At 35.0% G+C, this 11,977-nt stretch overlaps 1 protein-coding gene across 2 annotated transcripts in view; it reads left to right on the top strand.

Annotated features, from left to right (window-relative positions):
- The first annotated feature begins 4,782 nt into the window (after positions 1 to 4,782).
- The window catches only part of POF1B (POF1B actin binding protein), a 102,036-nt gene continuing 94,841 nt past the window's right edge, over positions 4,783 to 11,977 (top strand). Inside the window, exons 1-2 of one of the 2 annotated variants that reach the window (XM_016944183.4) lie at positions 4,783 to 4,890; positions 5,035 to 5,357. In XM_016944183.4, coding sequence (XP_016799672.1) covers positions 5,076 to 5,357 — 282 coding nt within the window. In that variant the 5' untranslated portion in view covers positions 4,783 to 4,890; positions 5,035 to 5,075. The remainder of the gene's footprint in view (positions 4,891 to 5,034; positions 5,358 to 11,977) is intronic. The other variant, XM_016944182.3, reaches the window with a different exon arrangement.

The raw sequence follows: 11,977 nt of genomic DNA, 5'->3' as shown, positions 1-11,977 counted from the left end.
TAGGACCCTGTAGAACTAGTGTTATTCAGGACAAGCTTTGAGAAATGCTGCTTTAAATTAATCTTTTTTTACAGGAGAGGTCAGTCATCCCTGGGGATTTTCCAGGATCATAGAGGCTTGGTTCCACTTCATTCAAATCACACTGAGGATTTATTTATTTTGTCTAGAATGAAAATATAATTTTATCTACTATGGTTTTTGGAACACTGGGATCAGTTAGTTCTGAACAAAACTGTGCCACTGGTAAAATTGACTTTAAGAGTAGATATTCAGAGACCATGAAGCAGAGATACCAAAAGTTTTTCGGGGATCACCTATCTCTATTCTTGGTATATGTATCATTATACACTTTATAGTCTGATATAGAATTTTGACTTGCACTGATGTCAGACATACTCACTTTGTAAACTCTGCCATTCATTTTTTTCCAAATCAAGACAGATGTTTTTTCATATATTATAATCTGAAACACTTCCCAGTCTAAAGTTTCTCAACAGCAGTTAAACAAGCTCAACTTTGTCAGAAGGCTGGAATGTAGTTCTGCAGAATCAAATGAGTTGGACTCATTTAGTAAAACGTAAGTGATTTCATACAGTCATCTCATCTACTTTGGGGCTTCAGTTTCCTCTGAATGGACCAATGGTTATTGATCCTTTCCAGTGTGTACATACTTCTCCTTGATCATAGAGAACACAGAAGTAAAAAGACTTGAGTAACTTTGCTTTAACTATCTTTTGCCATTGTATCATTAGCCCCGGGGGTGAGGCTGGGCTAGAGATAGACTTGAGCATCATCCCCATAAAATAGAAGGTGGAGTGCAGGATTAGTTATACACATGAAAACTACTGATGCTGATGAAATATATTTGATGATAAGTTTATAATTACCTTTATGATTTAATGTTTAAGATAGTTATATATATATATATCATTTTTGATAAATTAATTACCGATTTGTTTTACGTTAACAGTTTCAGGTAGCTAAGCTTTTTATAAACCAGGCCTATAGCCTCCTCTGGCATTCATATTTTCTTTTCAAAGCCTACTATTTGACAAAAATTATAACACATTATCTGTGAATAACATATTTTAAAATCATATGCCTGGGTACTATATTACAATCAGCAAACACTTTCACATTTGATTCTAATAACAATTTTATGAAGTAGGTGTGATATTGTGAAATAGATATTTGGTCTTCTTCCCTGTTTTCTGGCATACAAGGCTTAAAATATTTGAAATTTCTAAAGTGATAAATATATTTTCATATGCAAATGAATTGACTGAGGGTTGGCATCCCCTAGGTAGCTTCAGGAGGGGAGCTGGTCACTGGAAAGACCAAGGCAGGATTAGAGGGTTGGGACTTTAAGCCCCACCTTTCTTTAGGGGAGAGAAGTTGAAATTGATAGCCTATGACTAATGATTTAATCAATCATGCCTACATAATGAAGCTTATGTAAACTCCAAAATAACTAGATTCAAAGAGAGCTTCCTGATGGCTGAACATGTGGAGGTTCTTAGAGAATGGAGCATAACGAGAGGACATGGAGGCTCTGTGCCTTGCCCTATGCATCTGTTCCATTTGGTGTTCATTTGAATCGTTTATAATATCCTTTATGATAAACCAGTAAATGTAAGTATGTATTTCCCTGAGTTCTGTGAGCGCTCTGGCAAATTAATTAAATCCAAGGAGGGGGGTCATATGAACTCCGATTGATAGCTGGTTGGTCAGGAGCACAGGTACAACGATCTGGGGCTTGCGACTGGTGTCTGAATGGGGACAGTCTTGTGGGACTGAAAGTCCTCAACCTGTGAGTTTTAATGCTATCTCCAAGTAGATAGTGTCAGGATTGAATTAGAGGACACACAGCTGGTGTCCACTGTAGAACTGATCACTTACTAGTTGGGTAGGGAAATAACCCTCACACATCTGGGGTCACAGAAGTGTTCTGTATTGTGAGAGTATAGAAGCAACTGTGTTTTTCCAACAGCCTCAGTAGGTCAAATCAGGACTTTTTCGGATGACCTTCAAGACAACTCAGTCAAAATGTAAATCATTGTTTTTTTAAAAATTACCATTAAAGTGTGCAGCAGACATTTCTGTTCCTTGCTCTATCCCTTACTCCTATTATCAGTATGATGAGTTTAATTTTCTACTTTGTTCATGTATTTACTCATTTGAAATTTTAAAAATGAATTATTTTTTAATCAAAAGCAATAAAGATTTTCTTAAGTCTGTTAGAACTGAATTAACTTGTAAAGGGTTACCAATTGTGTCCCCCAAATCTGTCATTGTAAATGAGGCTTTTTCAGTGGTAAGCATAAAATATCTCCATTACTGTGTGAAACAAAAGAACTGTTGGAAATTTAATTAAAGATTACCTGAAAAAATCTGGAGTTAAGAATAAGGAATCAACTCTTACTACTCCATTCACTCATGTTAGAAGGGTGGTATAATCATGAAGGATGCAGAATACAGAATGTCAATCCCTTGGATTTTCAAGTGTAAAATAGGGCAAGTGTTATTACTACCATAAAGACATATTTATATTTATTTCTTAATCAAAAATGTGTTAGTATGAACATCATCCTCATAAAAGAGAAAAACCAATTAGAGAAATCGATCATGTGATGCACAAGTGAGTTGTCAGAGAAGTAGAAATTTTGGTGACAATGATTAATAAGCCTTTCCGAAATGAACAATTGTGGTCAACACCTGCTTCATAGTTAGATGTGATTTGCATGCCAGATAGTGCTTAATCTCATTTCTAATATACTATGCCTAAGCTTCAAGCTCTCTGTCCCTCATACCCAGAGATGGAGAACAGTGATGAATGAGGCTCAGATATTGGGTGAAGGTATCAGCTTTACACACAAATTGTAGCCAAACTGTATCAAGGAAGTTGGCTCAAAACACTATATATCCAAGATATGTGAAGGGCAGGTATGGTCACCAGTTTATGGATAAAGGAAATTTTTTTCTTCATCTCAATCTCTTGCTTTATTTAATAGGTCACTTCTTGGCTGCAGCAGATATTTACAGCATTCTGTGTGCTCACATGAATGTGTGTGTGTGTGTGTGTGTGTTTAATTTATATTTTTATCATGAATCAAAGCTGACTGGATGATCCCACTTAACCCCTATTCTCTGTTCACACATAAAGTTTATTCAAAGTGATACTGCTAATGATATTAGTAAGTTATTGATCTGATATTTTACCAGGCTGTTTAACATGTCACATATTTCTAATAAAATTTTAATTGATTCTTGAGGAATATCATTAAAATGAGCAAGGATCAGATTTGACAGGTCTGCACTCAGCACACAAATATAAATGTAAATATGTAATAACTAACTTAAAAGTTTTTAAGGGTAATTTTCAGCTTTTTGCACACTCCTCAGCCATAAAAGAAAATCTAAAGATTCCTTTAAAGTCTCTCATGGCTAGCATTTCTGAAGTGTTTTTTGATGTTGACATCTAGAAGATTTATTAGATGACAGGATACAGAACAATATGAGAATTTATCTAGCTGTAAAATGGAACAATTTGAGAATTTATCTAGCTGTATAATATACCAGATAAGAGCTTAGACTCTAATATGAATCTCCATATGTTAAAATGCCAGGCCCACCATTTACAGGTTATTTAACTTTGGAAAGTTTTTCAAACTCTCCATGTCTGTGCCTCAGTTTCTCACCTATAAACCTCATAAAGTCACTTCAATGATGAAATAATTATAATCCACATAAAACCCCTTGAACAGTACCTGACACACAGTGAATAGTAAATCATAACACTTTGTTCACTGGGCAGAAAAAAAATGCTGCTAGCCCCCTGGATAACATTCTCTTCCTCTCTAGAATGATGGTAGTATACTAGGTCCTATTGCACATATACACATTAGGAAGATACTTTTTACTAAAGTCACTTTGAATGAGAGTATTCTGGATTTAAGTGGTGCTGAAGTATATTGCATAGCAAAATCTGAGGGTAAGTAGGCATTATGATCAAAATTTCAAGTAGTAATAAATGTAAGTTGTAAACACATTTAAATCTCATTATGTCAGTTAAGGCATCTCTCAGGACTTGCAGCTCCCTTAATAACTAGATATTAAAAAGTCAATCAAACTCAGTGTTTCCTAGGGCACATATAAGGGCAGGAGAAATTCCCTTGCATAAATGAAAAACAACAAATGTGAATGCCAAAATGCAAAGCATTTGTGGAATCTTTAGGTTTTTCTTGACCATCCACCTTTCTATACAGCAATTCAATCATTTAGACAAATTTCCTTCAACAAATGATAGAAAAGAATACGAGGCTTTGAGTAAGATAAACAAGTCCATATATTAGACAGAGTCACTAGAAAGAGACCCCTTAGTAATCTTCCTTACTGCAATTATCAGATGGGTTTTGCAAAGAATGCAAATTTATCTGTGAAAATTGGTGTATTACTAGAGTAATACTCATTATTTTAGTCTGGGAATCTGGAATAATAATACTTATGCTGGTAACTACCTTTGCTAAACTTAAGAACCATAAAAAGACACTTTCATATAACATGTGTGACTTTTTTTCTCTAGCAAGTTTCTTGCATTTTCATGTCTTTGTGAATTTTTAAGCCCATGTGCTTGGAAACTCTGGCTTCATCCCTGACATTCTACATTTCTGCTCTTCACAGACTCCTTTACCTGCTGGGCAGCCTTGTAGCTATCTCTGTGGCAAGGCAGGGCCTCTCCTGGCATGTAAACCTGCTAAGTGAATCCGCCCCTAAGGGCGTGTCAGTACCATTTCCTGGAGCAATGTCACAGGGTGGCTCCATTTTCCATTTGAGCTCAAATATTTTGCTGCTTCCTCTGTAGCTGCCAGACCTGCTCTTGCTGCTGCTCAGGTAGCTTTCTTCTCTTCCCGGCACCACTATTGGCAGAGGTTTTTGATAAGCGGTTTCCACACGTGTGTCGTGTGTCTGTCTGCCTGCCTGCCTGCCTGCTTGCCTGCCTTTTTTTTCCATTATATTTCTCTGTTTGTTCCTTAGGTAGAACATCTGGGAGGTCCCTTGCTGACCACTGGAAGAAGATGAGCTCGAGCTATTGGAGTGAGACGAGCAGCAGCAGCTGTGGAACCCAGCAGCTCCCAGAGGTGCTGCAGTGCCAGCCCCAGCATTACCACTGCTACCATCAGTCAAGCCAAGCCCAGCAGCCTCCAGAAAAAAATGTAGTGTATGAGCGAGTGAGGACCTACAGTGGGCCCATGAACAAGGTGGTGCAGGCCTTGGACCCCTTCAACTCACGGGAAGTGCTCTCCCCTCTCAAAACCACCTCCTCCTACCAAAATTTGGTTTGGAGCGACCATTCTCAGGTACAACAAAGAAAGCTATGCCAGACTAGTGGAGAAGGGCAATCTTCAACCTGATTTCTCTTCCTTTCTGCTTCTTTGCTTCTATTCCACAGGATATCTTTTGGTGGATTGCAGTTATATATGCCTTGGATAGTCACCCAAATTCATCTCTTGGCTGTTATTTCACTTACTAGTGTCTGTGGTTGTTTGTTTCCGGGTTTCACTGATTTTCATAATTTAACCATAGTATAGGAAGGCTCATTTTCTGTTTGATCTGACTGAAAGATCTGATCCAAGGAATCCCTTTGCCCCTACTGCAAAGCAGTTCTCAACTTGAGTACAGTAGATTTTTATTAGAACAAGTTCCTACTGATTAACTTCATATCAGAAGCAAACAGGTTTTTTTCGGTATCAAATATGGTGATACAGGTACTGTGGCATGTCTGAGTGATAAGCAATTATTTGTGCTCAGCAAATAGTATAGCTGCTCCAGGATAAGTGAGAGGTGCAGATGTCTGAATTGTCATATGTGTTTCATCTTCCAAGAATGACACACTTTTTATCGTACAGCCTAGGTGAATAATTTATGGAATACTTGTAGAAAGAGTACTGGAAGAGTTGATATAGGATTGAGGAAGGCAAGATGTAAGCAATTGTTACATGAAAGCTACAAAAGATGGAACTCTGAGACATCCCATAAAATGAAATACGTTTGTTTCTTAAGAGTTATTCTTAGCACTACGTTTGTTTCTTAAGAGTTATTCTTAGCACCAATACCTGTGTTAATAACCTTCCCAATAAATACAAGGTAACACTGCAAGACTGTATAAAATTAACAGCTTTATGTGTATTTTTATCCTCTGACTCCTTTTACATTAAATTTGCATGTTTTAAGCTTTCTGGAAAATTCTGTCCAAACTGAAATTATGTTTTTAAGATACAAAAATCTCAAAAAGCAGTCATTGGGATATGATGCTATTTTACATTATTATTACCAATCAGGAGTAATACATATTATTTTTCCAAAACCCACAAATTTGAGTAGAATATAAAGTAACATTTCTCAACTGGTTGAGAAAAACTCCACTTATACTGAGGTCAAGGAGAAGAAAAATATAAAGGTCATAAATACTAGTTTGCATTAGTGATAAAAATAATGCAAATGTGCACTCCAATATTCATATTGAGATGCTAATGCAGAACAAAATGAATGCCACCTTTGTTTTATTGTAGCTCAAAAACAATGATGTGCAGGTTAAAAACAATTACTATTATCTTAGGAATCCTAAAATCATCCTATCTGCCATAGCTATTTAAACATATTTAGACCCCTTTTTTGTCAACTTGCTAGTAAAAGAAACATAAATAGATATTTAAAAGCTGAAATTTGACAAATTATAAATATTGGCTACTGGACAATTTTTAGGAGTATGTTTTATTATTTACTCCTTGGTTCAGCTTCTCCTTTCAATAACTCAGGATCAAGTTGGTTGAGCTTTTTACAAGATTTTCCTTATTTTACCTGGCATTTGCCAAAGTGATCCTTAAAAATGGACTATCTCCTTCCTAAAATGTAGCTCGCCACACAGGAGTTTATAAACAACTTAGGGCTAGAAAGTGCAGCTGCAGAAACTGGGATAAAAGATTAGAATGGAGGGCTCTGTGAAGTCTGAAGTTATTTATTATTGAAAAGGAAGAAAAGTAAGTGCTGTTAGAAAATGAGAAAAGTGAAAGTTAAGCTATGTGGTAAAGGGAAAAAAAGAAGTATTAATTCCTTAGTGAAACAAGAAGAAAGAATATTTGACTATAAATTTTCAAACTGAGTTGGATATCAAAGGGCATTCACAAATCCACTAAAAGAGAACTTGGCAAGACAGCTTTTAGATAGCTGCCACAAAGAATATGATGAGGAAACTCTTCTATTTTATTTTCCTTTCTCCCTGTTTATTGATGGAATGGCATTGTGGCATCATGTAAAGTAGGACCTAGATTTGATCTGAAATTACCTTTCTGCTAACGTAATGAGTATAATGTGATGGTATGTATAATGTACCATGACAGGCATGAGCAAGCAGTACATATTACTCAAAAACCCTTAATTCACTTTATGTTTCAATAAAGTCTATCCTTAATAAACCATGTTTCAGATGAGTTGATGTGTAGCAATTAGCCTAATACCAGAGTTTGTGACCATGGCAGCAAGAAAAATTGATTTCACAATCAATGGTTGATCATCATGAATTCAGTTAAACTTTTACTTTGTCTTTGTTTTTGTTTTGTTTTGTTTTGTTTTTTGCCTTTTGGTTTTTGGAAGACATTCAGGGAATTAATGAGATTTTAAAATAAATATTACCAGTAGTAAAATATGTTGCCTTTGAGAAACCAAAATTGATGCTACTCTGCTTTGCTTCCTGAATCATAATTTTAGGTCATGTAGTAGGCATTTTTGATTTAATCAAATGTTTTTTGTAGCACTTTATTTTCCATTTCTAGCTTTTGAGTACATGCTTTTATTCTCTTAACCTCTTGTGCACTAAAATGGTGTTTATGGATATAAACATATTTTAAATTTCTCTAGATATATAATGTTACTTTGTTTCTTTAATTAAACATATATTTTATGTTTTTTGGTTATTATTTTGTTTGATTGATAGAGTGTTTCTCAGAGAAAATTAAGTGTAGAAACCAGTTGCTGGTGAAATTTTCTAAATTAATGGTAGAATTAAAATTACTGGGTTTATCTGCAAGAACACGTGTAGTCAAACACAGATATAATCAAGGTCTCAGATGCATTTTAGAACTGAATGTGGTCTTGCAAATAAATAGAATTCTAGAAGCTTAAAGTAAAACAAAAATTCTTAGTTCAATCTTTTACAAAGCTTAGCTGTTAACCTACCATCATTAACTCAAAATGAAATGCCTTAAATGAGCAACATTGATATGAATTACTCATTGGGCTAACATTCTTTCCTTCCACTAATTAAGGTTTTCATGAAGTTCGAGGTATTTTTCATGCATACAGAGCAGCTGTATACATGAGAGAGAAAAAATGTGAGAGAGAAAAAATGGATTAAAATAAAATATTTTTAAATACCAGTCATTCACTGAATACATGTTTATTAAGTGCCTATTTTTTAGCAAACACTGTGATTTTCTGGATAAATACCATTAACCTGTCCAGGGAGAGTTCATTTTTAGGACAGACATACAGAGCCTGGTCTGTAGGTGTCCCATGTGTCTATCTATATTTCATTTTAAAGGAGTATTTTGTGTTGTGACCATCAGCATTTTATCAAGTAAAACATGCTTTTGTGAGAGAAGGATTATTTTAGTGTATATGTTATAAGGGTTGTCATTCTTTTGAATTTGAAACTTGCAAAGAAAATCTAGAGAGCAGCCTGGGGGAAAATGTGTGTTTACGAATGACCTCTGTTCTCAACAATTATTCAGCTGGGGCTTACCTTTGTTTATATGATTTTTTTGTGCTTTTTCTTTGGTTGCAAAGATTGTGGATAACTCTTCTACTCTTCCACTATCAGAAAAGTTTCCCGTTCTGTGGGGAGGGGTGTGCTGCTTTGATAAATTGTTGTTCAAGGGCGTAGTCACTAAAGTGAATGATTGTTCAAGGAAGTGCGTTGCCTGAAAAAAGAATGAGGTCATAGGATAAAGGGGTTGCATTTTCAGCTTTGGTCTCCTCTTTTGTGCTTACAATTAAATGAAGCTATAGAAATTGGAGAGTGCAACTAATTGCTGAGTGAAAATGCCCATGGCAATTGTATCTTGTTTAAGGGAGGTCTGATAAATTGCTGGGCCTGTTTTCAGTCAAAGGCACTCATAAGCTGTCACGGTGTGTGTGTGGCAAGATATGAGGGTGGCAAGTGGAAGAGAGGGAAACTGTCCTTTCAAGTTTATTTTCTTGACAATTCATGACAAAACAATTGGGGAATTTGCCATGCTCTTAAGCCCTATTTAAAAGTTAAAACTTTTATTAATAAATATATTTCAGCCAACTTTTTCTTCAGACCAGGAGCTATCCCAGTAGAGGTCATTTTTTGATTTTCAATAAAGTATATATACTCATAATTTTTAAAGACAGAAAGCATGCACTACAAAAAAGACTGTGTATTTTATTTTCTCTCTGTCTCCTAGTTTTCTTCAGAAAAAGAAGAGAAAGAACCCAATATGGACCTCTTAAATGAGGGATTTGGGTTGGAGAGAAGGAGGAACAGGAAGTAGTTCTATTATACATTCGGTTGCTTTCTTTGTATGACAACAGAAACACAGATTTTATCCTAAATCAAAGAAGTGTTTATTTCATCTAAAGAGAGATTATTATAAATAACATGTTTCTTGCTATATAAGTTGAGTATAACATCTCAACAATAACCTCAGACAGGTGTTTAACTATGTTACATGGCTTTGAAAGATCCTAACAAAAACATCTCCCATACTATTCAGGGAATTTATTCAAATGGAGGTTTGCCTTGGCAAATTCTGTCAGCATAAATGTCAGGTGGTTTTTAAAGATATTGCTTCTTTTGAAACTGTTCAGCCTAGAGTATTTGTAACTCACCATTATTACCTTCAGTGATTCTCATAGTCATTGGGAGTAACAGGAGCATACACAAACCTTCCATGGTTTTCCTTCATGGAATATTATACTGTATATTAGTCTTTGTGTAAAGTTTTAAAATTCAAATTCGACAACATAAAGAGTTATACTTTCATGTTAACAAGTTTCCAAATATTTAGAAACAAAGCCTGCACTACGTATGTAATATTCTCTATGATTTAATTCTCATTACCTTCAGTCTCTCTTGTATGTCTTACACCAGGCTTTTGAGCTCTTTGACCACAGCTATCAACAGGAAAATGAAGCCAACAGGTCTTGACTGAAGAGGTTCAGATTTTGCAGTCTAAAGACCAATTGCAGAGAAAATTGTATGAAGAAAATGCCCAAAAAGGTCTATGTGGAATGTCTCAGGAAGAGCTGTAAATAGATATGCAATCATGAGGTGAACTTTGCCAGAATAGAACTATGAAGCAGTCTAGTTGGAGTCCCTAGGAATATTAATTTTAAAATCTCCACAACTTTAATTACACCTAAGAATATGTTCTCTAGAAAAGTTGCTTAAATTCCCTATACACATCCCATATCACTCCTCTGCTGCAAAAACCTTCAATGACATTAAGTATCTATAAATTGCTTAGTCTGACTTTCAAGGCCCTCCATGATAGGGCTCCTATGGAACTTCCTGGAACTCTCCTTCTGGTGTCCTATGTTTTAGCTAAGTGTAAATGATTGTTCTCTAAATAAAGTCCCCAATTTTCCACAGCTATGTCTTTCACTCCGTTGCTCTTACATCTGAACTGCTCCTGCTCCTCACCCTCACCAATCTAGACACCCTGAAATTATACAAATTTTTCAAGCCTTTCCTCAAGTGTAACCTTCTGATCCTCTGATTGTCCCAGGTTGAAGTTATCTCTTAGCCCTCAAAACTCACCTAGTGAACTTCTTATAGGTCTTATGATAGTCTACTTAATTCCTATTTGTACTCATAGTGTTTATCCCCTACATGATTATAACCATGAGAGGGTAGAGATTATATTCTAACATCATTTGTATCTCTTTCAATGCCACTACACAATAAGTAGTAAAGAAACTGCAAGTTAGTAACTTAGTCACATATATAATCAATCCAGTGAAAATAATATTTCATATTAATACATGGGTTTTTTGTTTTTCACAACTCTTCCATGTATATGATTATCTAGTAAACAACTTACTAGAACATCAACAATTAGATAAAACAAGCATTATTATGTTTATTGTACAAATTGTACGATGTACAAATAAAGACAATATTCATTGTGTATTATTTATCTGTTAAACAAATAAGGAAATTGAGACGCGAATAGCTCAAAATAACTTGCCTATTTCGTACAGCTGGTTAGTGAATGCCCTGAGTTTAGAAACCAGCTCCTGATATTTTCATTACATCAGCTATCTCCCTTAATTAACTTTCGATATTCATGATTTCAGTTTAAATTAGTTCACATTTTTTATTTCAACAAAACATTTGATGATTACCCTTACTGTATATTTTCCCATTCTAATGTTCCATTATCAGAATGGAAAATATCAAAAATACATTAGAGGACAAAAATAGTTTTCCCTCTAGTTTTCAAGGTCTTGCTCAAAAATAATCCTAGAATTCAGGGTATATATTAAGTTTTTAAGGTTTTCTTTCTTTCAAAGGAGAATAACACCTTTTGAGCTTCTGCCTTCCCTTCTTTCTTTACTGCACTGAGCTACTCAAAAGCATTTTCACTAAAGTAAATAACTGAGACATTTAGGCCATTTGCACATCATCTGATTTAACTCTGAAAACAGCTTATATATAAAACTGCCCTTTCTGCACATGTACCCCAGAACTTAAAGTATGTATATATATATATAAATAAAGTATATATAATATAATATATATAAATATGAATAAAATATATTTATATATATATATATACTTTAAGTTCTGGGGTACATGTGCAGAAAGGGCAGTTTTGTTACATAGGTATAAACGGGCAATCGTGGTTTGCTTCACCCATCAACCCGTCACCTACATTAGGTATTTCTCCTAATG

This window comes from Pan troglodytes, chromosome X, assembly GCF_028858775.2.
Source record: "Pan troglodytes isolate AG18354 chromosome X, NHGRI_mPanTro3-v2.0_pri, whole genome shotgun sequence".
NCBI classification, from domain to species: Eukaryota; Metazoa; Chordata; class Mammalia; order Primates; family Hominidae; genus Pan; species Pan troglodytes.
The sequence above is the reverse complement of the archived record's forward strand: the minus strand, read 5'-3'. Positions and strand labels throughout refer to the sequence as shown.